Source organism: Pantherophis guttatus, chromosome 2 (assembly GCF_059756535.1).
Source record: "Pantherophis guttatus breed Tessera chromosome 2, ASM5975653v1, whole genome shotgun sequence".
NCBI classification, from domain to species: domain Eukaryota; kingdom Metazoa; phylum Chordata; class Lepidosauria; order Squamata; family Colubridae; genus Pantherophis; species Pantherophis guttatus.
The window spans coordinates 93,988,983-94,016,112 of NC_142064.1; the positions used below are offsets into that span (position 1 = coordinate 93,988,983).

General features: G+C 38.5%; 1 protein-coding gene across 2 annotated transcripts in view; it reads right to left on the reverse strand.

Annotated features, from left to right (window-relative positions):
- The window catches only part of TRABD2A (TraB domain containing 2A), an 84,265-nt gene that overhangs the window by 37,456 nt on the left and 19,679 nt on the right, over positions 1 to 27,130 (reverse strand). For both annotated transcript variants that reach the window (XM_034410709.3, XM_034410710.3), the window contains exon 2: positions 24,961 to 25,521. In XM_034410709.3, coding sequence (XP_034266600.1) covers positions 24,961 to 25,521 — 561 coding nt within the window. The remainder of the gene's footprint in view (positions 1 to 24,960; positions 25,522 to 27,130) is intronic.

Here is a 27,130-nt window from a genome sequence, read left to right on the forward strand (position 1 = left end):
CCCGCCCCCCCATGCCCAGCTGAGCTGCACAATCATCAGAGGCTTTTTTTTTTTTACTTTTAAAAGCATTTTTTCTACAACTTCATCGGCCGAAAAAATGCTTTTAAAAGTAAAAAAAAAAAAAAAGCCTCTGATGATCATGTGGCTCATCTGGGATCATCAAAGGCTTTTAAAAGAAAAAAACCCCTTTCTTTTTTAAATGCCTCTGACGATCCAAGCTGAGTTGCCTGATTGTCAGAGGCATTTAAAAGAAAAAAAGTCTCTGCCGATCAGGCAACTCAGCTGGGATCGTCAGAGTCTTTTGAAAGCATTTTTTTACAATCTCTTCGCCGAAGATGTTGTAGAAAAAATGGTTTTAAAAGAAAAAAAAATTGACCACGCCCACCCAGTCACATTACCCACCACCACCAAGCCATGCCCACAGAACCGGTAGTAACAAATTTTAGATTTCACCACTGTTTTAAAGTTTATAAGTAGACCAGTGTTCTCAGCAGAGATTATGCACTGGTAACTTTTGCATTATATTACTTCTGGTTCAACATACAGTTGAAAAACTAAATCTAGTTTGGGAAGTGTAACACTTAGATTATATCGAGTTTAGCTCTAAGGACAAGGCAGAATGGAGATTTCTGTTTTTAGATCTCCAGTATGGCTTCCTCCCACTTAAACAGCCACACACACCACTCACTCTTTTATCCAATTAAAATGCCCTCTTCCAAAACTGCTCTTTGCTCTGCTGATTAGAACATAATAGTGGTGTACAAAGTCTCTCCCCTCCCCCCCATTTTGAATTCAAAATATCCCTCTGTGAATGCAAAGCAGCTGTTTCACATTCAAAATGGGTGGTTTTCCATCATTCAGGGAGTGTTCGGAGCTTGAGGCAGATCTGTTTAGAGGTGTGTGTGTGGAGGGATTTACAAATGGTCAAAACAGCCCATTTCAGATGAGAAACAACTGTTTCAACGTCAAAAAGGGGGCATTTCAAATGGAAAGCGGTTTTCAAAATGTTTTGAATTCAACGTGTTTTGTATACACCCGACAGGGTCACATGAGCCTCTTTTACTCAATGCAGTAACTTCGCAATATTTCACTGGGAAAATTTCACAGGAAGAAAGATTCTCTTCCTCTCCTCACCAGCAGGAGCAGGAGCAGTACCACCACCATCCTAATTGGATATAGTAACATTATTTGAAAGACTGTAACTGTGATTCCCTTCCATCCTGATGATGATGATCTCGCTGTTACTAATATTCTAGATTTTGGAGAGGAAAGACTGAAGGAAAATCCGTAGAGATTCTCAGTCATCCAGGTCATGGTTGTCCCAAAGGTGCTTTTTCATTAGGCAACTTGACTTTCTTGTTTTTTCATTGAAGATGTTTTGCTTCTCATCCAAGAAGCTTCTTCAGCTCTGACAGGATAGTGGGGAATGGAAGGATTTATATTCCTTGCAGACAGCTGGTCATTTGCATCCTTTTAGAGGGTCATTGAAGCACTTGGAGGTTTATCTGTGTCCTCAGGGTCACCTCAGGTCAAAAGACTTTTAGCTATACAATTTGGGATGAACACCCTTTAAATGGTGTGGGAGTAGGAATGGATTTCAGAGGAAAAAATTGCAGACTACAGGAACCAGGAGCGCTACTCAAGAGATGTTTTAACTAATTGATTCCATATTCATAAATACGTAAGTGAATATAAAGAAGCTAAACTCTTCTCTTAAACCCAAGAATGTTTCATCCAGGATTTTTTTTAAAAAAATGACATTCACTAATAAGGGAATTTATTACTGTCTGCCAGATGTTTAAACTGGATTTGGCATTTTTATCAGCCTATGAAAGTCTTTCCTAAGGACCTGCGATAGGCAGATGTTGTTTGAGGGTGTTAAAAAGATTGTTGCAAGATGTAAGCTGTTACAGGTAAAGCTATCTTTTGCAATTGATTGATGGAGATTTTGTCAATGCCGATGGTGTTCAAGTAGTGCTCCAGATGTTTTACTATTTCACCCAAGGGGCCTATTGCTATTGGTATAATTTTTGTTTTCTTTTTCCACGGTCATTCTTCTTCTACCTGCAGATCTTTGTGTTTTGTAATTTCCTCCTGTTCTTTCTATTCTCTTCTGCTGTCTCCAGGTATTATCACGTCCACTATCCAGACTTTTTTGTCTTTGTTATTGACAAGTCTGTTGTGTGACAGATGTTTGCCTCTTTGAATTCTAAAGTCCCAGAGCACTTTAGCTTCTTTGTTTTCTATTAATTTGTCTATTTTTTGGTCCCATCATTCTTTCTTGCAGGTAAATGGTATTTCTTGCAGATCTTCCAATGCACCATTTGTCGTGCCATTGTTTGTAGCCCATCCATGTGATCTTCTTGCAGCAGCTAACTAGGTCAGTGATGGCGAACAAGCAAGTGAGCAAGTGTCTGGGCCGCAACCTGGAAGAGGAGCTGCCCAGGGCACATGCACGCACCCAAAAATTGAACTTCCGGTTTCAGCTACTGAACTTCCGGTTTCAGCCAGCTACTCTTCCGGGTTTCTGGCATGCACGCGCATGTGATGATCAGCTGGCGTGCATGCCCCTGCAGGAAAATGGAAGACCAGCTCTTCTAGTTTCTGGCACTGCTGCATGCAAAAAGGCCATGAGTGCAAGAAACCCGGAAGAGGAACGGGTGATGCCATGCGTGCCAGGCGACATGGCTCAGTGTACCACTTTGGGCCCGTGGTGCCATAGGTTTGCCATCAAAGAACTAGGTGGTCTAATGTTTCTCCTGTTTCTTTAGAGAGGCACTTCTTGCTGTCTGTTACTGTCTACTCTATTCAGTAGTCTTTGTATGGATTTGTTCTTAAGGCCTGGTCTTGTACAGCCAGAATAAGCCCCATTTCTTGCTTCAATTCAATTCAAAAAGAGCCTGGTGGCGCAGCAGACTAATAGCCTGTTATTAACATTCAGCTGCCTGCAATTACTGCAAGTTCGAATCTCCCCAGGCTCAAGGTTGACTCAGCCTTCCATCCTTTCTAAGGTAGGTAAATTGAGGACCCAGTTTGTGGGGGCAATAAGCTGACTTTGTATAAATATACAAAAGTATGAAGGCTATTACTTAACGCATTGTAAGCCGCCCTGAGTCTCCGGAGAAGGGCGGCATATAAATCAAATTTAAAAAAAAAAAAATTCCCGCTGCGAGTCATTTCCATTAATGGTAATAAGCTTTACCTGTTTTTTTTTTTTAATGTAGTGGCCATGTAATATTTTATTTTGCCATGTCATTTTATTCTTCATTTCATTTTTAGGTCAGTTTGGTCTCTTAGTACTTGGTAAGCCTTTGTGGTAAACTAGCTTCAGTGCATCTTCTTTACTATCCTTCAGATATTCTTCCAATCCCCTATTTTCTTCTTCAACTATCTGGTGTACTTGCATCATTTCATGGCCACTTATTTTCCTTGGAGAGTAGAATTTGTCAACGTTGCTGATGGGCATGATTCATTGTTACTATTTTTCTAGTTGTCCTTTCAAGGGCTTTTAGTTCAGCTCGTGTCCACTTCACTGTTCCAGCTATGTATCTAATGGCTGGAACTGCCCTGGTATTAATTGCCTTAATGATATTTCTTCCATGGTGGGTTTGCTTATATTTGATGTTACAGTATTGGCATATTTTAAATACTGGTGCTAGTGTTTCTTTGGAACAAGCTTCAATGCAGGCAACGTATTCAGTTGTTTTTATGCTAATCTAGAACTCAGTTATTCTTTATTTCCGTTATTATTATTATTTTTAGTTAGAGGACTTTATTCTTTCTGACCAGAAGGAAGAGGAGAGGATGCCTGATTTGGAATGAAAACAATTCAATATCTGTGCTGGCTTCCTCTACTGCCAACTGGTTTGCCTCTATAGTCTGAAGTACTTCTGGTAAGGCTTCAATTTCTTTGCTCTGGGAAGACCTTTGCAGTTCTTCCAATTCTGCTTCTGTGTATACTTCATTTCGTATTATAATTTGATGTTGCTCTGTTAGCCTCTATTTTGTTATTTCTGATCTGTTGTTCTTTCCAGAATCGGTCCATTCTTTTCAGATATCCTCTTCTTGTTGGACTTGATTTGTAATAACAGATTATTATTTCTTTGTTTTCAATTTTTGTGTATTTGCAATGGGTAAACAACTTTTCTTCCAGTAGTAATGCAGCTGCTAGCCTTGGCTGCTCAGCCAAATTATGGTAAACGTCCAGGAATTCCAACACCTAGTGAATGATGACTTGAGCAAGGACTGATCCAAAATGGGTTTCTGTAAATTATGTCTTATCATATTCTTTATGCGAGAGACACTCTTCAGTTGGCTGCTCTGATGAGATCTGTCCAGTATGGCTAAACCTCTCATAGCTCTCCTCTTCCTCAGAGCTCACAAGCACCACAACCATGTCAAGGTAGTGTCTCACTGGGAGTCACGGTAGTGTGTTACTAGGGAACGACAATGATGATAATGAAAAGATTTCTACCTTTAAAAGAAAGTATTTTGCCAATTCAACGCAGCAAGTTTACCTAATACTGCTTCCTCCTATTCTCCCTGCAACAACAACAACCTTGTGAGGTGGGTTGTATTAAAAGAGAGTGACTGGCCCAAAGTCACACAGCTAGCTTTCATGCATAAGGAGGCCTAAAACTCAGTCTCCTGGTTTCTAGGCCAGGACCTTCTAGTTTGTATGATTTAATTTAATTTGACTTGATTTGATTAATTACATTTTACCATACTGAAATCTATGACAACCTGCTTTTCTACCAAGCTTTACATATGTAAATATGCAAATCTTGGCATATAAAATAGCCATTGTTAAGCCTACATAGCTGTCAGAGACAACACTAAGGTTTCATTAGACTAGAGTGAACTGGCATGAAACAAAGTCTATCCTTCTCACATAATACATGATAATTCCTGTACAAAACTCAAAACTCAGGTAATATACAGATAGTCCTTGACTTACGACCACAATTGAGCTCAAAATTTCTGTTATTAAGTGAGACATTTCTTAAGTGAGTTTTGCCCCATTTTATGACCTTTCTCAGCTCAGTTGTTAACTGAATCATTGCGGTTCTTACGTTAGTAACCTGGTTGTTAAGTGAATCTGGCTTCCCTATTGACTTTGCTTGTCGCAAAAAGTGATCACATGACCCTGGGACACCGCAACCGTCATAAATATGAAACAGTTGCCAAACGTCTGAATGTTGATCATGTGACCATGGGGATGCTTCAATGGTCATACATATGAGAAATGGTCATAAGTCACTTTTTTCAGTGCTGTTGTAGCTTTGAACGATCACTAAACAAACTGTTGTAAGTCGAGGACTACCTGTACACAGAAATGATACATTCTTCAAAATACTTTTTTTAAAAAAATAAGGTTTAGAGGCAACTGCTACCACAATCAAACACAGAAGCTTTTTTGGTTATAGCTGATGCTCATTTAGCAATCACAATTGGGACTAGCAATTCAGTTGTTAAGTGAAACGGTTGCTAACTGAAACTGTACTTAGGAATTTATTGCAGCTTTCCTTTGCTTTACACACCTGCAAAGGTTGTAAATGCGCCGACTGGTCGTAAAGTTACTTTTTCATCATTGGCATAACTGCGAACAGTCGTTAAACAAAGCAGATGCTAAACAAGGACTATCTGTACTACAATCTAGCAAAAGGGACATTCTTGCAATATTTCCAACTTTTAAGACTAGGCATACCAGGATATACAAACATTTTTTGACTTTGAGCAAAGGAGCACAATCACAAATTGAGAAATCAGGCTCCTTAAACCAGGGGTGAAATCTACTTACCTTCTCTATTGGTTCGGAAGTGCATGGGCTGCGTGGACCCTCTGCGCATGCACAGAGGGTAAAAAACTGGTTACTTCCTGGTTAAAACCAGGAAGTAATGATGACCGGGTAGGTGGGCGGAGCCTCGCGCTGCCATCACTACTGGTTCTCCGAACCACCCGCCGCCATCATTACTGGTTTGGCTGAACCGGTCCAAATCGGTAGCATTTCACCCCTGCCTTAAACCCCCACGCCAGATTATTTTATTTTATTTTATAACATGAGGTCTCCAAGTGAAGACTGAAAATCTGTCCCTTAACTGTACAACTTCTTCCCAAAGGTGCTTTTTTCAAGAGGCAACTGGACTTTCTGGTTTTTCTTTGAAGACATTTCGCTTCTCACCCAAGAAGATTCTTCAGCTCTTCAAAAAAGCACCTTTGGGACAACCATGACCTGGATGACTGAGAATCTCCATAGACATGTACAACTTCTTATTCAGCTCTGCAGGTTCCCTTTTGGTTTAAGCCTGAATCTTCAATCTTTCTGAATAGAATTTCAACAGCAAACATAAACCCAAGGGAAAGAAATATTCAAGGGTATATTACCCCAATCACTGTGCAATGCCCAGGGGTAGACCACCTCAGACATACTATGTACTTGCTAGTCCAAAACAAACAAAAAAACAAATAGCCACACACCAATTTCAATGTTTTTTTCTCTCTCTCTCAACAAGCAATTCCACCATTTTCAATATTAGGAAAAGCACTGGCCCCCCAAACTAAATTTTGACGCAGCATCCCTTAAGGTAGAATTGCTACTTACAAACAGAAAAGATATTGACTGCCAACACACTGCACAGGATAAGACCAAAGTATTCACTGTTTAACCGAAGTATGGAATCATCGTTACTTTTATCTTTACTCTCAAGCAAAGTATGCTGAATGGGCTGTATATTTTTGCTCCCTTATCCTATGCAGTGTGCTGGCATTCAAAAACCTTTTCTATGAGCCGCAAGTATCTCTCTCTCTCTCTCTCTCTCTCTCTTTCTCTTCACAAGCGATACTCCCCTCCTTGCGAAAATGAATTCATGCCAACTTCAAAGTCTCTCTTGAAAGGATGCACCAAGAGAACAAATGTAACAACTGCATTGGACCTTGCTGACAACAGAGAAAATGTTAGTACGGTGGAAAAATAAATGATTAAGCTTTGTAGTCAACATACTGCTTAGCCCTTTTTTTTTCCCCCCTGGCTAGGATTTCTTCAGCTGTCAGGACAAGGGTTTTTGGTCAGGGAACGGAGGGATAAGAAAGAGACACATCCCTTTTACCAGCATTGTTGGAACAGCCTGCTAGAGAGGCTGCATAGAGAGGGAGGGGGGGTTAGAGTTCGGCAGATGCCTTTTTTGTCAAAGACAAAAGACCCCCGGCCATCCTCTCCACTTTCCATCACTTTCATCCAGACTGGATCAAAGTGCTGTTCTACATATGAAAGGGACCTGGCATTATGCGCCTCAAATTAGCCTATCGCCACCCCGCTAGCCTCCGAGGCCTCTCAACAAAGGCTCCCACATCTGTTCCATCCCTTTGCCTCATCTTCTCTCTCTCTTTTGCTCACTCACTCTGCACGAGCATGTGTGTGCATTTGTTTTCAGCTCTCAGTTTGGAGAGCCATTCAGCTCCGTGAATTATAGCCGAAGCTGAACATCTTCCCGGATTCAGGAGGAACGGTCGGTTGTCTTTCATTGTCCCAGCGATCGTTTCAACCTGCCACATCACTCAAGACCCTCACACTGGGAATACTTGCAACAATTGACCACTTCTTCATTGCCTCCCTCTTCACCTGACACACACACAGGAGACAGGGCTCTGTGTCTCATAAGCAGAGGCTGCGGCCCTGAAATCAAAGCGATCCTTGAATCAAAGGCAGCATGGCTATGAAAGTCAATAATCCTCTTTTGTCATGGAAATGGTTCGTGCCAAGCACCAAGAAGAAGAAAAGTGGAATTCTTCACTCAGATGCTTTGCGCTTCCTTAGATGTTCTACGTCTGACTCTCCGATGCTTTTGGAGCCCTTCGCAAAGTGCATAACCTGAACATTGTCCTTGATGACAACAGGCTGTAGGAAGAATCCTCCAGAATATGATTGAACAAAACAGATGGGCAAACTTTCCAGATTTTATGCAACAAATGTCTGCCATCAACCTGAGCTTGACTCTAGCATTTCAGGGAATAGTACTCTCATTCAGCATTCAATTTATTTTATTTTTGCTAAACTTATTTTTCAAATAGAATCCTTGCTACATAATTTCTAAGAACTGAAATACAAAACTGAAATACAATCTGCAGATATAATATTGCCCAGCTATCTTTTAAATAACGCAGATATGTTAAATAAATGGGTTCATAGTCTTGGGATGTCCTGCTTGAATCAAATTATTTTAATAACATTTCAACCAATGGAGTTGTTATAAAAAATACTCAGATATTTTCCCAGATCAAATACAATTGATGTGTAAGGAGCCATTATAATTAAGTACAGTAAGTTGTGGATATTTATATAGGATATTTTCTGGATAAATTGACATCAAAAACATTAGCTGCAAAATAAAACCAATGGGCTTCTAAAACTTAACAGTCAATTTCTGTGCTTATTAATTATTACTACTATGCTAAGCTCTAAACCTGGCTGATTTCAAAGTTAACTTAAAATGGAGCTTGCATCCCATTCTCCAGTGTATTTTTTCCCCTAAACTTCTTTCTTCCTCAAGAAAAAGAGGAGGAGGAGGAGGAGGAACAGCTGTATATTGGGAAGTAGCTCTTATTCTTGGCATTAATACTGCATCAAATGATTGTGAGGTCTCCAAACAGCTAGGGAGCATCAAAGTCCCCTAGAACTCCCCTATACTATAATGTTTATATAATAACGAACTGTGCCATGTGATGGTATATTTGCATTTCCCTGCCTTTACTCAACATTAGATGCTATTTTGAAGGATAAACAATCTCATGCATTGTGAGACAGTATAAGGAATAAAAGCTGGAGCTACAACTGATGTTTCCATTAACTCAATCAACCAATGAAGAGACTCCACTCGTTCCGCTGAGATATTGTGCTCCATTACAGAAGCAGATGCCACTCTACGTGAATATTATTCCCCGCTAACAAATTACACATACCCTAGCTGAACATAAAAGGGAAAAGACCAAGCCTGCTCCAATAAACGGCATGTGTGGCAGGCTGGACAAGGTTTATCTCCCATAAAACTTTTCTCTCTTGCAGTAGCCAAATTGTCAGATTGTAAATTAACCTGCGAAAACTACAACTACTAACGCAACTTAGTCCTGTTGTGTATGGATGATGGAACAGAAAAGGAATATTAAGGGAAAATTATAGTTCTTCCTGAATTTGATAACTAAGAGCATATATGGCTGCCCAACTCACTCTCAGGCTGGCTAATTTACAAACAATGGAGACTATATTACACAAAACCTCTCTAAGCAAATCACTAATACAGGTGGTCCTTGTTCTCAGCATGTGACCACAAATGAGCCCAAAACTTTTTTGCTGCTAACTGAGACAGTTGTTAAGTGAGTTTTGCTCACTTTATGACCTTTCTTGCCACAGCTGTTAAGTGAATCACTGCAGTTATTACGTTAGTAACACGGTTGTTAAGTGAATCTGACTTCCCCGTTGACTTTGCTTGTCAGAAGGTCACAAAAAGGGATCACATGACCCCGGGACACTGCATCATAAATATGAGTCAGTTGCCAAGCGATTGTGTGACCATGCGGATGCTGCAATAGTCATTAGTGTGAAAAACAATCGTAAGTCACTCTTTTCAGTGCTGTTATAACTTTAAACAGTCACTAAATGAACTGTTGTAACCTGTAATAAAAATCAAATGTTTATTGAAGGTATAAATTCATTTTAGTGAAAAGAAAGGGAAGTACTCATGGGGTGCTACCTTAAAGTTGGAAACAAAAGGAAATCAATGGAAAAATTGGGCAAAGAAATGGAGCTCAGGGTCCTGTAGCAAGGTAGGAGCAGGGGTGAAATGCTCCCGGTTCGGACCGGATCGCCCGATCCAGTAGCGATGGCAGCGGGCGGGTGGTTCGGAGAACCAGTAGCAAAAATCCCTGCCCCACCCCCATGCCCAGCTGAGCTGCGCGATCATCAGAGGCTTTTTTTTTTTTACTTTTAAAAGCATTTTTTCTACAACCTCTTTGGCCGAAAAAATGCTTTTAAAAGTTAAAAAAAAGAGCCTCTGATGATCACGCGGCTCAGCTGGGATCGTCAGAGGCTTCTAAAAGCATTATTTTCTGCAACCGCTTAAGGGTCCTGTAGCAAGGTAGGAGCAGGGGTGAAATGCTCCCGGTTCGGACCGGATCGCCCGATCCAGTAGCGATGGCAGCGGGCGGGTGGTTCGGAGAACCAGTAGCAAAAATCCCTGCCCCACCCCCATGCCCAGCTGAGCTGCGCGATCATCAGAGGCTTTTTTTTTTTTTTTACTTTTAAAAGCATTTTTTCTACAACCTCTTTGGCCGAAAAAATGCTTTTAAAAGTTAAAAAAAAGAGCCTCTGATGATCACGCGGCTCAGCTGGGATCGTCAGAGGCTTCTAAAAGCATTATTTTCTGCAACCGCTTAAGGTTGTAGAAAAAATGCTTTTAAAAGTTAAAAAAAAAAAGTTGGCCACGCCCACCCAATCACATTACCCACCCACCCATCAAGCCACGCCCACAGAACCGGTAATAACAAATTTTACATTTCACCGCTGGGTAGGAGTGCAGCCAATCTTAACCTGGAATGCATCACACTGCATCACCTGTGACAGATCTCACTGGGTTGGAGGTGATGAAAGTGCATTGTGCAATTGTAGTAACAATTCCAAAAACAAATCTGTGAAATAACTCTGAACAATCTGTAAAACATGCTCAATATTCTCATTAGTGCAGCATGTTTTAAGTGAGTAACGAGTGTTTCTCAATCAGAGATCTGACCACACGAAAAAAGAGTCGTGAGAGAAATCCATTCCAATTTCCAACTGAGGAAGCTTTTATGATATACTGCAGGTGTCACTGTAAGCATGAAAAATCCGGTTTTATCAATCCTGAGTGAATCTTGCAATAGTCTGGGCAGGAAATGTTTACAAGAAGTTTGTTTCCTCTTTTGAGTGTAAACAGATTGGAACGCAATCTTTTAAATATTAATACAATTAACAAATTAATAATGTATTATTTATTATTAATAAATTAGGAGCCTGGATAGCTCAACAGACTAAAAGCCTGTTATTAACATTCAGCTGTCTGCAATTATTGCAAGTTCGAATCTCCCCAGGCTCAAGGTTGACTCAGCCTTCCATCCTTTCTAAGGTAGGTAAATTGAGGACCCAGTTTGTGGGGGCAATAAGCTGACTTTGTATAAAATATACAACAGTATGAAGGCTATTGCTTAACTCATTGTAAGCCGCCCTGAGTCTCCGGAGAAGGGCGGCATATAAATCTAATTTAAAAAAAAATAATAGTATTAGTAAAATACATACATTCAGGCCTTTTTCCCATTTATAACACAAACTAAGCCAACACAGTAAGGAACTGCAGAGACTCATTTCTCTCTCAACTGACAATCTAAACACCTTGCTCATTTTATTAAAAATATGTCCAAGAAATTATTTGACTATAAAGTTTTGGAGGTAGGAATTAAAACTAAAATTCCTAATGGCTTGTCTTTTTTTTAATCATTCCATTAAAATTAATTGCATATTATCAAATGCTTTTTAGTTATCATATTCAGGAAGAAGTATAATTTTACCTTAATATCCCTTTTCTATTCTATCATGCGTACACAATGGGACTAAATTGCTTTAGTTTTCTGAGATTAATTTACAATCTGACAATTTGGCTACAAGCTTTATGGGAACTGAACTTTGTAAAAATCAACAGACGGTGTATTGCTGATGAATCAAGAAGAGCAGATCCATGAGAAGGAAGGGGTTTTTCCATCTTTCTTTCCCAGTATTTATAAAAGTATTAAGATTTGAGTGGGAGGGCTTGTCCAAACAAGTAGTCTGAATAAGCGTGATCCCAAACCCATCATTGAGTGCCAATTTTGGAGCTGAAGAACTATCCATGTAATAACCAATATCAAAACCTGGTTCTAATTGTTAAGCGCCAGAGAAATCAGAAGGTCCAGGCAGTTCAAATGGGCATAAAGATTTATTGCAAGCTTGAGCTCTGAATCTGAACTACTAATGGTCAAAGCAAATTGGTGGCAGATAAGAGTCAATGGAATTCAAGGTTGGCTGGACTTAAATATCTTGTGAGTGAGAAGGAACTTGAGACTTGTGACCAGTTTGACCCCTCCCTTGGGCTCAGCCTTGTCACCTCCTACACTGACAGCTAAACAAATATTAAAATCTCTGCGGTGATACCCCGAAGTGTAAAATGAAAGCATCTCATCTCCAAATAAGTTCATTTTCAGACTCTTGTCGTCTCTTAGACATGTGAGAGGAAGGTTATTCTATTCTGCATTTGCTCAGAGGACCAAATGATTGCAAACAATTAAAGTTTACTTAACCATAACATTATAAGAAAATTAATGTAGGGTATGAGATCTTCCACTTTACACCAATAGTCCATGCTAATAATCCATTCTCTAATGAGAGGTGATTATTTTTCACAAGAGACAGCAGAATCTTTTAGATACACTGATGATCTCTTTTCCATTTTTACTGTGTCAGCTACTTCTTTTTTGTCTGACTTCCCCATCACTTTTATCCCTTTTCCCCTTCAAGAAAGTGCTCCGTTGACTATATTTGACTAAATTAGCAATCCAGATATCTATCTTTTTACCCCCTGCAGACATTTATGCAATTACTCTGCCAAATGTTTGAGAAACCATTGGATGGACTATAAGGAGCTGGACACATGGACTGTATCATCAAAGTCCTTTCTAGGAGTTTTTTCCCCCCGTCTCTCTCTCTTCTGGTCTTCCTATGTTCAGTTAGGTTGAATGTCTGAAAGGATGTTCCTTAAACACTGAACAAAGGTTCTCCAAGTTATACTACTATTTCTATTCATAGGTTTTCTATTCATAGGGATGCTTCTAAATATACTCAACTGACTGCATGCAGATTCTCTTCCAACTTTCGTATTGAATACTTAAAGGTCTCGCATGATGGCAAACATGGTTTTTCTCCTCACTGTAGTTATCCACAACAGATGTTTCAAAAGGGTTTCCGTTGCTCATACATCTACTTAGAGCAGCTAATTTTCAGACTAAAGGATAAAACAATTTCACCTACAGCAGGAACCCCATCAAAAGCCATGTCTGCAACTAACAAACATGCTTGCCATAGGAGTGGCTGCATTGCAAAAACTGGAAGCCTACCACGAATGCATTTCTGGATGAAACAAAGACTGTAGAGATTAATCTGCCATGCTTTAAACAGTCCAACCAATTGCTACCAATTTCTTTTTCTCTTTGATTTTAAAAAATAAATTTTAATTTAAAAAATTACATTCAATTATTCAATTTAATTATTTTTTTAAAAAAATTACTACTCGCCATTTATAGCCCCTTGGCAACAATCACAACCCTTCCAGGCTTCAACTGAAGTAAAAATCCCACTAGGGCCGTGATGGCGACCCTATGGCATGTATGCCAGAGGTGACACGCAGAGCCCTCTCTGTGGGCACATGTGCCGTTTCCAGCTGCTCTTTTGGTTTCCCTCGCGTGCATGCGCGCCAGCCACCTGGTCTTTGGATTTCTGGTGCACACATGAGCACTGGCTAGCTGGCCTTCATATGTGCCGGAGCACCAAAATCCCGAAGACCAAGTGGTCTTCCGGTTTCCGGCGCTCTGGCGCATGCACGCACACATACGCATGTCTATTCCGCTTTGGGCACTCAGGGCTGAAAAGGTTCGCCATTACTGCACTATGATATTTTAAAATTGGCTAAAAATTGGTTACCATAGTTCTGTTACATCCAAGAAGCATTTCTGTTAAAAACTGAATACACAATAAAATACACAATATCCAGTTTAGTGCTTTTTAGGGAGGGTAGAGCATTACTGGCAAAGACTATCTCATGGGCCCCTTCTTACAATAGCAAATTGGTGAAATTTGGAGCTTTTCACCTTGAAGAGGTGAAGAGACAGATACTAATTATTCCATGCCATCATTAAATAAATAAAAAATTGTGGCTTCCAGAAAGTAGGTGTTGCCAGGTTGTCAGGGAACTGACAGCCGCCATTTGCTGATGCCAAGTTTTCTAACTTGGCATGATCAGCAGACCAATTCTTACTTGGGAATAGAGTTCTCTCATAAATGTTTAAGGAAGCAATCCATAAAACCTACAACTACGTGCTTAAGGGTCAGAAATTACAGCTACACTGAACGATCCCCATGGTAAACTTAATGTTAAGTTACTGTTGGCATTTATACGAGTACCACCTAGTCTCAATTTTTATAATCTTCTAATAAGAATATGATCATTGCATTGCATTGCATTGTTTCTTGAAAAGCAGGGCTTTCTATAATTATCATGTAGTTCAAGGCTTTGAAATGAACATTACGTTCTATCTTTGCTGTCATGAAACCACTATTTTATGACAATTGAATCCCCTTTAAATGCCGACAGGCTCCTAGATAAACATCCTTGTGATATGAAGCAAATTAAACACTTAAAATAAATTCTCAAATTAGGATTTAGGACATCACTGGGCCACCAGATAGAATGAAAATATCAGCATCTCATGGCAATTAAATAATTAAAATGGCAGTGTTTCCTTTATGATCAGTCCACCGATAATTTCTCATTTTTCCTCAAATTATAGGAACATATTCATCTGATCAATACTGCTACAAAACAGTAATAAAAATGTTGGCAGTATTTAAAAAAAAAAACAACCAGAGCAAAGGCTTTAGCACAAAATGAAATTTAGCAGTGAGGTTATGATCATCCCAGGGCATTCAGACACAGAAATTCTTTCAATTTTTTTCCTTTTAGAGAAATCAGCCAATCTTTGCAACGCTACAATCAATAACTAATATCAAGAAAGATAGAAGTGCAGTAGATCAGATGTTCACAGTCATTCTGCTGTTTTTAGGGATGTTCTTTGTCTTTCTTATTTACGGCCAGTTTTTTGTTTTTTTTTAGTCATTGTTCTAAGTTTTATACAAGAGTTATAAGGTTGTGAAGAGGCAAAAGGATGTGGTCATTTGTAGAAGTCATTTCTGTATTGCCATCAAGGATTCTTACTACTTGTCTTACATTGTAATCTAATCAATCCAAATCACAAATCCTTCCGAAATATATGTTCTCCCAATAGCAAGTGTAACTATATTCCTATCGTTTGATCTAATTCTACTAGAAAATTCCATATAATGGCTACAATAAAAAAAAAAAAGAAACCCCTTCAGATTTTACTTATTGCAGACTATACGGGGTGGTGCTCATCTTCGTTTCAAGGCCATTGAACCAGTGCTGTCCAGAGACATTTATGCAGTCATGTGGCCAACATGACATCACAGAGCACTGTTACCTTCCTACCAAGGTGGTACCTATTTATCTACTAACATTTGCATGCTTTCAAACTGCTAAGGTGGCAGGAGCTGGGGCAAGGACAGGAGCTCACCCTGTCATGTGGCGCTCGGGTTTCAAACCTGCCTTTTCAGCTGACAAGCCCAGCAACTTAACCGCTGAGCCACTGTGCCACCAATGACTATGACATCCTTCCATAAATATAAACTGAATCCAAATAAAGGCTAAAATCAGTATGAGAATCCAAGCCTATTTTTAAAAAAATATTGTTTCAAACACTTCCAAATTCGTTCTATCAAAACGATCCAATCAGAATTTCTTGTCAACCTCCTTGCAGCCAACAGATATATTTATTATTGACTAATCCACTAAAACCTGAAATGTAGCTAGGAAATGACCTGTTCGCTCATTTACATTATCTCAGTTTACACAATCAGTAGATATGACATGAGGCTTAGTCTGAAGAGCTGCTACTTGTTTCAACTGCCATCTGGAGGCCTCCGGCTCTGTCTGGAAATCCTAAACACCTAACGCAGTAATGTAAGCATCTGAAGGCATCTTGGAAGTGGAAAAACCTATGAGCTTGAAGCTGATATCGATTCATGTCAGGCTATAAAGTTTTTATGACAGGAAAGATAATGGTCAATGACATTTTTATGTAGCACTGGAAACCCAAGTTGCTGGCATGCATTTTTTAAATTTTATCCATCCTATTGATTTCTTTTAATCAGTCAGTAAATAAGGCAAAAGTAGTTGCTAGACAAAAACCATAGACAACTCAAGAACCATAAAAGCAATAGTTTAATTTACAATATTCCTCAAGGCGTCCCAAAAGTGTTTTTTCAAGAGGCAACTGGACTTTCAGCTCAGAGCTGAAGAATCTTCTTGGATGAGAAGTGAAACATCTTCAAAGTAAAACAAGAAAGCCCAGTTGCCTCTTGAAAAAGCACCTTTGGGACAACGATGACCTGGATGACCGAGAATCTCAATAGACATTCCTCAAGGCGTAAGAAGGCCTAGAAATCACATCACATTCTACAGGGTTCTCCTTTTTACAGGTTCCAGTAAGGCTGCAACCACTTTAAAGAGAATCAAACTGTAGAATTATTTCTAGCCTGTTTTACAGATTTTTCTGAAAGTGTCATGGAGATGGGACTGAAACTAAGTTTTGAGTCTAAGTCCCCTAAGTTCAGAATCGGACTCCTTCTCTCCTGCCGGGAAGAATGTAATCTGGAAAGGAACTTTTCGACTCTTCCCAGACATTTTAGGAGAAAAAGTCATCTACGGTAGCTATTTCTTTGCAATCAGCTCCAGAATGATGGCAAACTATGTCCTTTTGCGCCAACACCGGATCTCATGACAAGTAATCTCTAGGAACTTAGGGCAGGAGGGCAAGGGAGAGGAAGAGACAGAAAAAGAAACTTAAATTTGACAAGCAGTGGCTTGTGATCACACGCCATGACCAATGGCAAGTTGAGGAACACAAGAGAGTCTTTATCAAGCAGTCCTGAGCAAGCTCATAATTATTGGAAGTTATGAAAACATCACACTCCAAGTAGCAGGAACTATGAGCCACTGTGCAGATGGCACGTCTTTACTAATGCAAACTGACAGCTTCCCTGACATGCTCAAAACAGCCCTTTAAAGGATCCTAATGATTCTGAAATCTCAGCAGCAGCAGCAAAAATTGTCTTCAGAGACAGAATTGGCCAGCTGTTGAACAACCAAATCTGCACACAGATGCAAAATTGAGATATAGGAATTCATGAATACATTTGTAAATGTATTTCATTCCACTTATACAAACTAGTAAGACTGAGTTAGAAGTTAAAGTATCAGACAGCTTCAGTTTTAGTCATCCCAAATTTTGAATTTTGTGTCATCATTGTCTAACTCTTGAGAGCTTTCAACTAAATAAGCCAATTTTAGCTTCTGCATTTGCCACACAAATTGACAACTGGAAAAAAAAAAGTTCACTGTGATAACAAGATAATTTAGAAGAATTTCTAAAAAAAAAATGTTTCACTGTATTGAACACAACAGGTTTGACAAATGGGAAAAATACTGTCACTAGAACAAAAAGAGGTTATATTTTTGCAATTATTATTTTGAGTGTGGATGTTTCAGAAATGTAAAGAGCTGGGGAAAAACCTCACTAAATAACATAGGAAAGTTCTAGTTTACATTTATTTCTCTTCCGATTTGGCTGTTGAGAATATGTCAGAAATAGAAAATGACCTCAAATTAATACTGTCCAGAATTCACTTTGGGTTTTAATCTTTTGGCAATGTTTGCAATCACAAAGCAGCCCTCAACTGAATCCATTACAGGTAGTCCTCATTTAGCAACCACAAATGAGACCAACAACTCAGTCATTAAGCAAAGCAGTCAGTAAGTGAAATCACAACTGTGCTTATGATCGTACTTCAGCTTTCCTTTGTTTTACAGACCTTAGGAGTTATAAATATGTCACAAAGTTACTTCTTCATCACTGTCATAACTGCAAACAGTTACTGTCCAAGACAGTTGCTAAGTCAGCACTACCTGTAATTTAACCTTTAAGTATTCTGAAAGGAAACTCTGTAACTTAACAATCACATCAAAAGGATAAACTTTTAGGCAGAGGCAAATCAAGTCTAAGTATTTCCTAATGAGGAGAGAAAAAAAGATTTTGTTTCAGAGATTTTCTGAAATAGTGAAACATTTCCTAAACCTGGTTTTCTGGCTAGAGAAATAAAGGTATTAAATTCTATACGCAGAGCTATGTTTTGGCATGTAGAAGATGTCAAATTTAATCCTCGTCATTTTCTAGTATGGAAAACTCAAATAATAAGCAGTTAAGGTCTTGTAATGTTCTGTTAGGGCAGACTTTTCCAGTGTAGCAAAGTCTTCCAAGTATATTGAGACTATTTGAAAAAGTACAACACAAAGTCCTCCCAGGTTTTGAAGTTTGTCCTATTCCCCCCCCCCCCCCATAAAGAATTCTAAACTTGATGGAATAATTTTCCACAAAGGATGATTTGTTGACAGGATGAATATAGGTGTTTTAGGTATTATTAGAATCAAGATTTATATCTCCCTGGGTTCTCTTGGTGAAGAAAAAGACTGAAACAAGTCAGGTCTCATTAGAATGTCCAGGACAGGATTAAACAGATTGATTCAGATTCGGTGCATACTTGAAGAATCAATATTTTAAGTCTTATTTTTAAGTATATGAACACAGCCTACAAAGAACTGTCTGTTCTAAAGCAAACAGAACACAAGTACACAAAAGGACATTTTGAAAGACGTGTTCTTCTCAAGACTAGCTAAAGACCACTGTGCAAGGGCTAAAATCTGAATGAGTTCACCTTTTATTAAGAGATAATCTAGCCACATGTAACAATCAGTTAATCCTGTTATAGCAAAGCAACAAACCTCTTAAGAAATTTACAAGGCTGGATATATAAATCTTCCTTAACACCAGTATATGCCAGGGCTGAGGTTATAACAAATCCTTAGCTTAAACATTTTTTACACTCAGATCCAATCCAGCCAATTACAGTTAAGTAGGTGTGGATCGTCTTGCACATTCCTTTTTTCAATGCCTGTAAAATTCATTACCAAATATAGAAAAAAAAAATACTTCCATCAAATACTTAATTGGTCACCGGTTATACTAGATACAGGCTATTTAATTTAAAACTCTAATGCAAAACCTGAAGAACTATAGCTCTTTTTAGAAAAGTGTTTTCTAGTGCTAATCTTCTCACCTGCTACTGAAGAATATCTAAGTATTTTTCCCCAGGTTGTTAAAATGAGTTAAATCAGAGCCTGTCATAACCAAACTGAAAACCTCCAAATGTAGAAAATGAACATTATGGATTGGATTGAATTCAGCCTATTCAATTTAAATTGTCTTCCACCATAGAAAGCAATTGAAATATGTAATACAAATTCCTGCAGTTGGAAGGCAATATCATATCTCTACAGCAGACTGATTATGAAACATAAATGCTGTGTTTTCTCATAGGAGATCAATTTTGTCTGGCTGGAGCCAAAAGTATAATTCTGCTAGGGTATCAATATTTGCAAGACAGAGTGGTTTATATTCTGTAATGCATGATGTTTTTGCACCTTTGCAAGCATAAATATTATGCCCAAATGGTGATCACCTAAATTTTGTAACCTATTCAATGAAATATCAAATGCATTTGATGGTATATAAATAAACATGACGATGTATAACACTTTCCAAATCCCATAATGCCTGGCAGGATGATCCAGCGGTGAAATGCACTTACTTTCGCTACCGGTTCGGAAATGTGAGCGTGCATGCATCTTCTGCACATGCGCAGAAGGTAAAAAACAGGATGTAATGACATTCCAGCGGGTGGGCAGAGCCTCCTGCTGCTGGCCCTACCAGTTCGTGCGAGCCGGATAGATCTGGCCGGATTTCACCGCTGGGATGATCCCATAAAAAACTCTCTTCAAAAACTATGTGTACTTAAACGCTGAGGTAGTTAAACCATTGACTCAACAGTAATAATGATATACAAGTATAAGCTTAAATAAACGGTAAGGAAGTATGAGTGGTATGGTGGTCTAGTGGTGAAGACAATTGCCTCCCACTGAGAAAGTTGAGAGTTCAATCCTAGGTAGTGGCAGATGTTTATCTCCTAGGCATAAAGAAAAAATATCTGCTGTGAATTCCACATGGCATCAGGAAGGGTATCCGACCAGTAAATGCTCAGTTGCATCCAAACAAATCACCCTGATGACTCTATCCTGAATTAAGAGATTACAGGGTCATAAAAAGGGATTTTTTAAAAAAATGGTAAGGAATTAGCCAATGCAAACCTATTATTTATTTATTAAAAAAATACTGCAAACAGTTGTAGAGAAATTGATAGCCAGGAAAGTAGAAACCAGATCTGAATGATGTTTTTTCTACATCATTTCTACAAAATTAATCTGTTATAAAAAGGCATGGTCAAAGGACATTATGAAAATATGATAGTGATATTAATTTCTTATATTGTTTTTTTAAATGATATAATAAACCTAGTTCTGCACAATTAATGAATTAATGAAATAATGAACTTCACCTTTCATGATTCATAATTTCAATGAACATATTTCATGATTCATAATTTCAATGAACATATTTCATGATTCATGATTTCATGATTCAAGATTCATATTTATTGATATTTTATTCTTTTATCTACAACCTTTCATCTTTTTTTTCTTTTTTTAGCTATTTATTCTATTGGGGTTATTTCAAATATTTAATAAAAAGGAAAAAATTAAAAATTGTGTCAGAAACAGGGCTCGGAACATTAATCCTATAAAGCTCAGTGTCATCTTCTGTCATGATTTCTAATAATATAAAATGAACATGGGGTGGGGGCAAGAAGCTATTAAAACATATTGTGATCAGAGTTTACTCGAATTTCTTGTGAAGATAAAAATTAGATCTGATATGAATTTGGTTATTGTTTAGACACATTTGTGAGGCAAGAAATTTGATTCCACAATGAAATGGCAGAAAGCGAGTGCAAATTTAAATCAAACCAAATCATGTCTGTAATTTGTTTTATGAAACCTTCACGAAATGCTGTAATTTTATCTGTCATACTCATTCCGAAAATACATGTGTTGGATAATAAGAGACCATCGTTCTCATGAAATTAGAATGCTGAAACCAGGTATCTTGTTATACGTGACAACAATAAGCCTTGGATGTGTTATTTGCTTTGCCTGATTAAGATTGTTGCACCCATAATTTCCCATGTTAAAAGGTAGCAACAGACTGAATATACTTCCTATGAATAACAATGGTAAAGGTGTGGAGAATGGGTGCTTTCAAGAGCTTGTACATGCTATTTTCAATGTGCCCTCTGGTGTTCAAAGAACGTAGATTCACCGTCTGGAAAGATCCATTAGAAAGGTGGCACTATCTACCTTCTCAGTAAATCTAAGATGATTTTCTCAGTATTTTCTCAGTAAATCTAAGATGATTTTCCCCTTCTGGGGAGAAAATAGTTTTCCTTTAATGTGAGTTGTAAAAATTAGTTATGTAATCTTCAGTTGTGCTTTGAAATGCAGGCAACAAGTATGCTTTCTGAATGCTCAGAAAATGTATGTTCCCTGAAGCCCTGTTAGGTAATTTGAAGCAATGGTAAGTTGAAATAACTGGACTGGACTGGTAGGCCACATTAAGTGGAAAAGCATCTTGGAATACATTGTGATCCTCCAGAAGTACAATAGATCTTCAGCAGATAAAACCGTCAAAAGATAATTGTAATGGAAACCAGAAACCATGCTGACTGGGGAATTCTGGAAATGAAGTCCACACATCTTAAGGTTGCCAAGGTTGAGAAACACTGCCAAAGACAGACCAACCCTGTCTGACATAAGAGCTCAATACTTTCATATCTATTCAGATCTATAATTAAGTAAATGCCGTTATCTTGTGGGAATATCTTCATTTAAAAGCAGCATTGCAAACTATGTATAGTACCAAGATGATAACACTACAGGTAGTCTTTACAACCATTTGTTTAGTGACCATTCAAAGTTACAACAACATTGAAAAAAGTGACTTAAAACCGTTTTTCACACTTACGACCATTGCAGCATCCCCATAGTCACGTGATCAAATTTCGAACACTTGGCAACTGGCTCATGTTTATGATGGTTACAGTGTCCTTGGGTTATGTGACCATCTTTTGCGACCTTCTGACAAGCAAAGTCAACGAGGAAGCCAGATTCACTTAACAACCATGTTACTCACTTAACAGCTGCAGTGATTCATTGAACAACTGTGGCAAATAGGGTAGATTTTACCGAGTAGATTGATAGATCTTTATAGAAATGACTTGTTCATGTTATTATAAAAAAGCAAAAAGTTGTTAATGCCTTATTTTACTGCAACAGAGTCAGAAGTCAATGCTTCTTTTTCTTCTTAACCTTCCACACTTCTCTTTCCCCTCTTCCTCTCCACTGTTTTCCTATTTACTTTTGTATTTTGTATCTTATAATATTTTATAACTGAATAAAAAAAATGATAAACTGAGTTTCACAACAATTGTGGCAAGAAAGGTCATAAAATGGGGCAAAACTCACTTAACAAATGTCTCACGTAGCAATAGAAATTTTGGGCTGAACTGTAGTCATAAGTCAAGGACTACCTGTATTATGAAAATGGAAGTGTGCCTTCCACCCATCCAAAAGGTGATGAATTTGATACCATAGACCAGTGATGGCGGACCTTTTCAGCACCGAGTGCCCAAACTGAAATGCGCGTGCACCGGAGCGCTGGAAACCCAAAGACCAGCAGGCCAGTGCGCAAGCCCACAGAGACAGCTCTGTGTGCCACCTCTGAAAATCGTGCCATAGGTTTGCCATCACGGCCATAGACTCACCAGACTTTGATTATTAACAAAACTGTTCTTTACAACAAAATGAAATTATATGCTCTTCAATAACCCATTAGCAAATTTCCATGGAATATCTTCAGATTTCAGGCCTAAGGTCTTCCCTTACTTCACCCATGGGAACTGGAGCATGTTATATATGGAATACTAGATTAAATTTCATAGAGAATACCCTAGGTCCTAAATACCATTGTCAATGTTTTCTTATCCTGGATGAATTTTCACTATAATGTAAAACTATTATAGGCTTGGGCTTAAAGTTCCTTTGAAAAGCATATATATGAAGACAATCTAAGAAACTCTAATCCTCTTTTTCTCAGCTTTTGAAACGCAAGGAAGGACTGCTGCTCAAACTAGATTTGAAGCCCACACAACTTAAAGTTCCCAAGTTTGAAAAACATTGAACTAGAGCAAAAGACAAATGCTTATCCAGGAAGCAATATAAAGGTCAAGATAGCTCTTTTAGGGAAAAGGGGATGGGGATCACACACATTTCCTTTTTTTAAAAAAGAATCTTCAAAATTACACATTTTTTCTCTTTTTGGTTTATTACAAACTGCGTCTGATAATATCAAGAGCCTTCACTTATGACCTAGAACTATCCAGATGTCCATGAATGCAGATTTTCAGGCTGTATCAACCTCTTGCAGAACTTAGCAGAACAAGGACAGGAAGAGCGTGTCTAACATTTTAGGCAATTTGAAAGGCTTTTTCAAAACCACTAGAGACAAAAGTATTTATGTGAAAGCCTGGGATTCTTTGATAATCATATCATCAGTGGCTGTTTCCAGGCTCTACTGTATGCCATTTTGTTATCATGGTAAGGCACTTTTAGTGTACTTAATTTCAAAGCAACAGAGGATGGGCCTACATTAAACATTTCAACTTACTCCAAACATGCTGCTTCCATAGAAGGAATGGCAACGATTTCAGGCATCATTTACCAGATATACAATGTTAACATTTCCCCAGGTCTTTCGTGCAACAGCATTACAAGCTGTACTTGTTTAACGGGGCTAAATGAGAAGTGAAGATATCCATTCCAATATGTTGCATTCTAAGACATTTTCCATAACCTGAATCCTTTCTTAAATGTTTGTTGGAATTACATGTATCTTTTCAAACATCCCCATTAAGTCCCTAGTGGTAAGGCACCCAGTACCAACAATAGGGCAGCAATTTGGATTTGAAAGCAAAAAGGTGGTTTGGTGAACATAGAAGTGCATACACAGCACTTGTCTGCAACTCTCTAACCCAAATCTATTTTTAGCTGGAATTGCACTGCAGCCATGGTTAGAAACTGTGCAAATTTGGGAGAAGATATGGGCCCGCTCTAAAGGATTGCAGACAGGTGCTATATTTTGCCATTTAAAGTGCTGCACAGCCCTCAGAGTGACTATAATAATCAAATAACAATACATTTGTCACGTCATGCTAATTGGCTGTGATTACATATCAAGTATGCTCATATATGCTTCACCAGCCTTCCAATTTCTCTTCTTGGCCGGCTAACCAAGAGAAATATTTTTTATTTTTAGGTTTTTTTCCTAACCAAGATGCTATTGAATTCCAATACTCATCACATCTAGCCCAAATGGCCTGTGATGAAGGACTTGCAGTCGATATATTGCATTAATCATCCTGACGTTAATGAAAAGCTGTAAAACAAGGTTCTCTTAAGAAACCCAAATCATGCATTAAAAAGGAAAAAAAAACTTGCTTGCAACTCTAGTTCGTTAAACAAAAAGGTGTTAGGGATCTCAATTTACACATTTGGCTTAGAACAAATACTTGACAGATCTGTACACGTTTGCAGAGTCACAGCAGGAGAAATGTGAAACAGTTCAAGCCTGAACAGAAAAAGTAACTATAAATACATGTGTAAAAAGTGTTTTTAAATTAAAAAATAAAAAATACAACACTGTATTCCTAGAACAAATATATTACTATTCAAACAGGAGATATGTTTATTTTGCTGGGATTTTAATAAAAGCACGGTCATATGGACTGAACCTTCTGTTCTACTTTTATAACATTTATTCTATTGATCTGCTTCCTTCTTTTATAATATTAGACGAAGGTATTCAATGATAAAAAGCTGACCTAATGTTCTAGCTTCTTCAGGTTCCTTTAAGAAAAGGTTACCAGCTAAGAATTATGAGAGCACAGATTAAGTATTTCATATGTCTATCAAAAAACAGTCTGAACATCCTTACCTGAGAAAAATTGAGACCGTTCAATGGATGGCATTGTTCCTCTACTTTTTCAACTGCACCTGTCTGCTTCTTGAGGCGTTCTGCTTCCTGAGCCAGATAGAGATCCAAAACAGGTACACCCCGTGACTTGATGTCCACCTCAGTCAGAGAATTCACCATTAGCATGACCCAAACAGGCCTTTTCCTCTCCCAGTTGCCTGCAATAGCATTGAAGAGGTAGTCTGCATATAGGCCTTTGCCTCGTTGATCTGGAGTCATCCAGGAAGGTATCATCAGCTTGACATACTCCAAATGGCGTTTGAGTCGGCGGTAGAGGTCCCTGGGGAGCACATCCTGAAGGTTCTTGCCCTGTGGTAGGAGCTGGCAACTGGTCAAAGCAGAGATTGTGTAGGGATCAGTGAGGTCCAGCTCGAAGTAGACAATATGACTGTCCTGGAAGGCTTTCTTAGAATTCTCAGGGATAAAATCCCAGACTCGAGTATAAGGGACGTGAATGGTACCAAAAAAGTAAGATGGCGGGTCTCTCTTTATAGTCCACAGGAAGGAGTTCAGCTCACTTTGCTGAAGGAAAGGAAACACAGCAGTGAAAATAAACAAGCCTGTATGTGTGAAAACAACATGGGGAACAACTAACCATTAAGTGAGATGGATAAGTTACGTAGCCTGTCATTAAAGTTACTGAGAAAACAGTAGATTGGGTACAAATTTTGAATGAGGCTAAGTTTCTAACAAAATTTCAGGAAGACTGGGAAACGTCCAAAAAAATAAAACAAAAAAATGACTTCATTAGATATTAGCTAAAGTTCTCATAGTAGCAAGCTACATAAGCATTGGTTCAGCTGAAATAGAGAAGTGAACAATCACTGAGAAATGAACAGAATAGCACAATTATTGATTTCACCTAGAAGAAAATGGACTGAGGTTACAGAGCATTTCTAAAGTGCTGTTTAAATTCGTATATTTAGAAGGATTTTTTTCTTCTCTAATCTGGTACCTCTAATTTCTTTTGTTTACTACTCCTTATTCTGTGCTTTGCACAATGTTATTCTTCCCAAAAGGAAACTGAACAATACTTCTAATAATAGTATGTATGTAACAGGGAAAAAAAAGAAAAACTTCAATATTATACATCAATGAATAAACCCTCCTGTAAATGCTATTAAAAAAAACAAAGACAACAGCATCCCAATAAGCAAAAAGATACAGAATGCTGAAAACAGCCTTCAAATGTCCATAACATGTATTTTTTAACTTTTAAAATCTAATTGGAGATTGAAACTAGCAGCCCACAGAGAAAGGCAAAGCGATTTGGGGCGGGATATGGGGGTGAAAAAAAAAAAGGAAGCCTCTCTTATTTGTTGATAAGATGAATGAAGATAACTGAAAGTCCAAAGAGGCGAGAAGTGTCACCTACCCACTTAAAAGCAAACAATGAATCCTGAAAGCTGCCACAGGCCTAGAAGGGGTTAGGAAGGTCAATAGGCCTTTGTTTTAAATAAGCCTGATCTGTATGTGACAAAGAGCACACAGACAGATCCAAGTCTTTCGAAAAGGCATTTTACAATGAAAAGGCATCTCCCCGGGCCCACTCAGAATTTGATGAACGCCCGCCCACCCACTCTCCACTCTTGTTCTCAGTTCTAATGTAAGAAAGGTCCCAGGATGAGACAAAGGCCTGCATTTTTTTTTAGACTGTCCTATGAAGAGTGATCCTACTTGCTCCCACATTCAATCCTGCAACTTTAAAACCAGACATTGTGGTTGCACAAGAAACAAGCAGTTTGTGCCCTTGAAAAGTGGTTTCTCACGTAATAAATTTCTCCAAAACCCATGGCAAGAGAGAAGTTGTAGAACTGGAAGCCAGTGAAACCTAAGTTGAATCTTACAGAAAACAGCCTTTTACAGAGCTGACACTTTAAGCAGGTGTGTCAAACCTGCAGCCCATGGGCCAGATGCAGCCTTGGACAGCTAGTAATGCGGTGGCCCCACAAGATCATAAACTTTAAACATTATTTATACACACACACACACACACATTAATCATATATTGTATATGCAACTCAAGACAATTCTCTTCACTCAATGCAGCCCAGGCAAGCCAAAAGGTCGGGCAATACTGTTATTAAAGCAACGGTCCCCAAAATTATTGGCACCAGGGGCTGGTTTCATG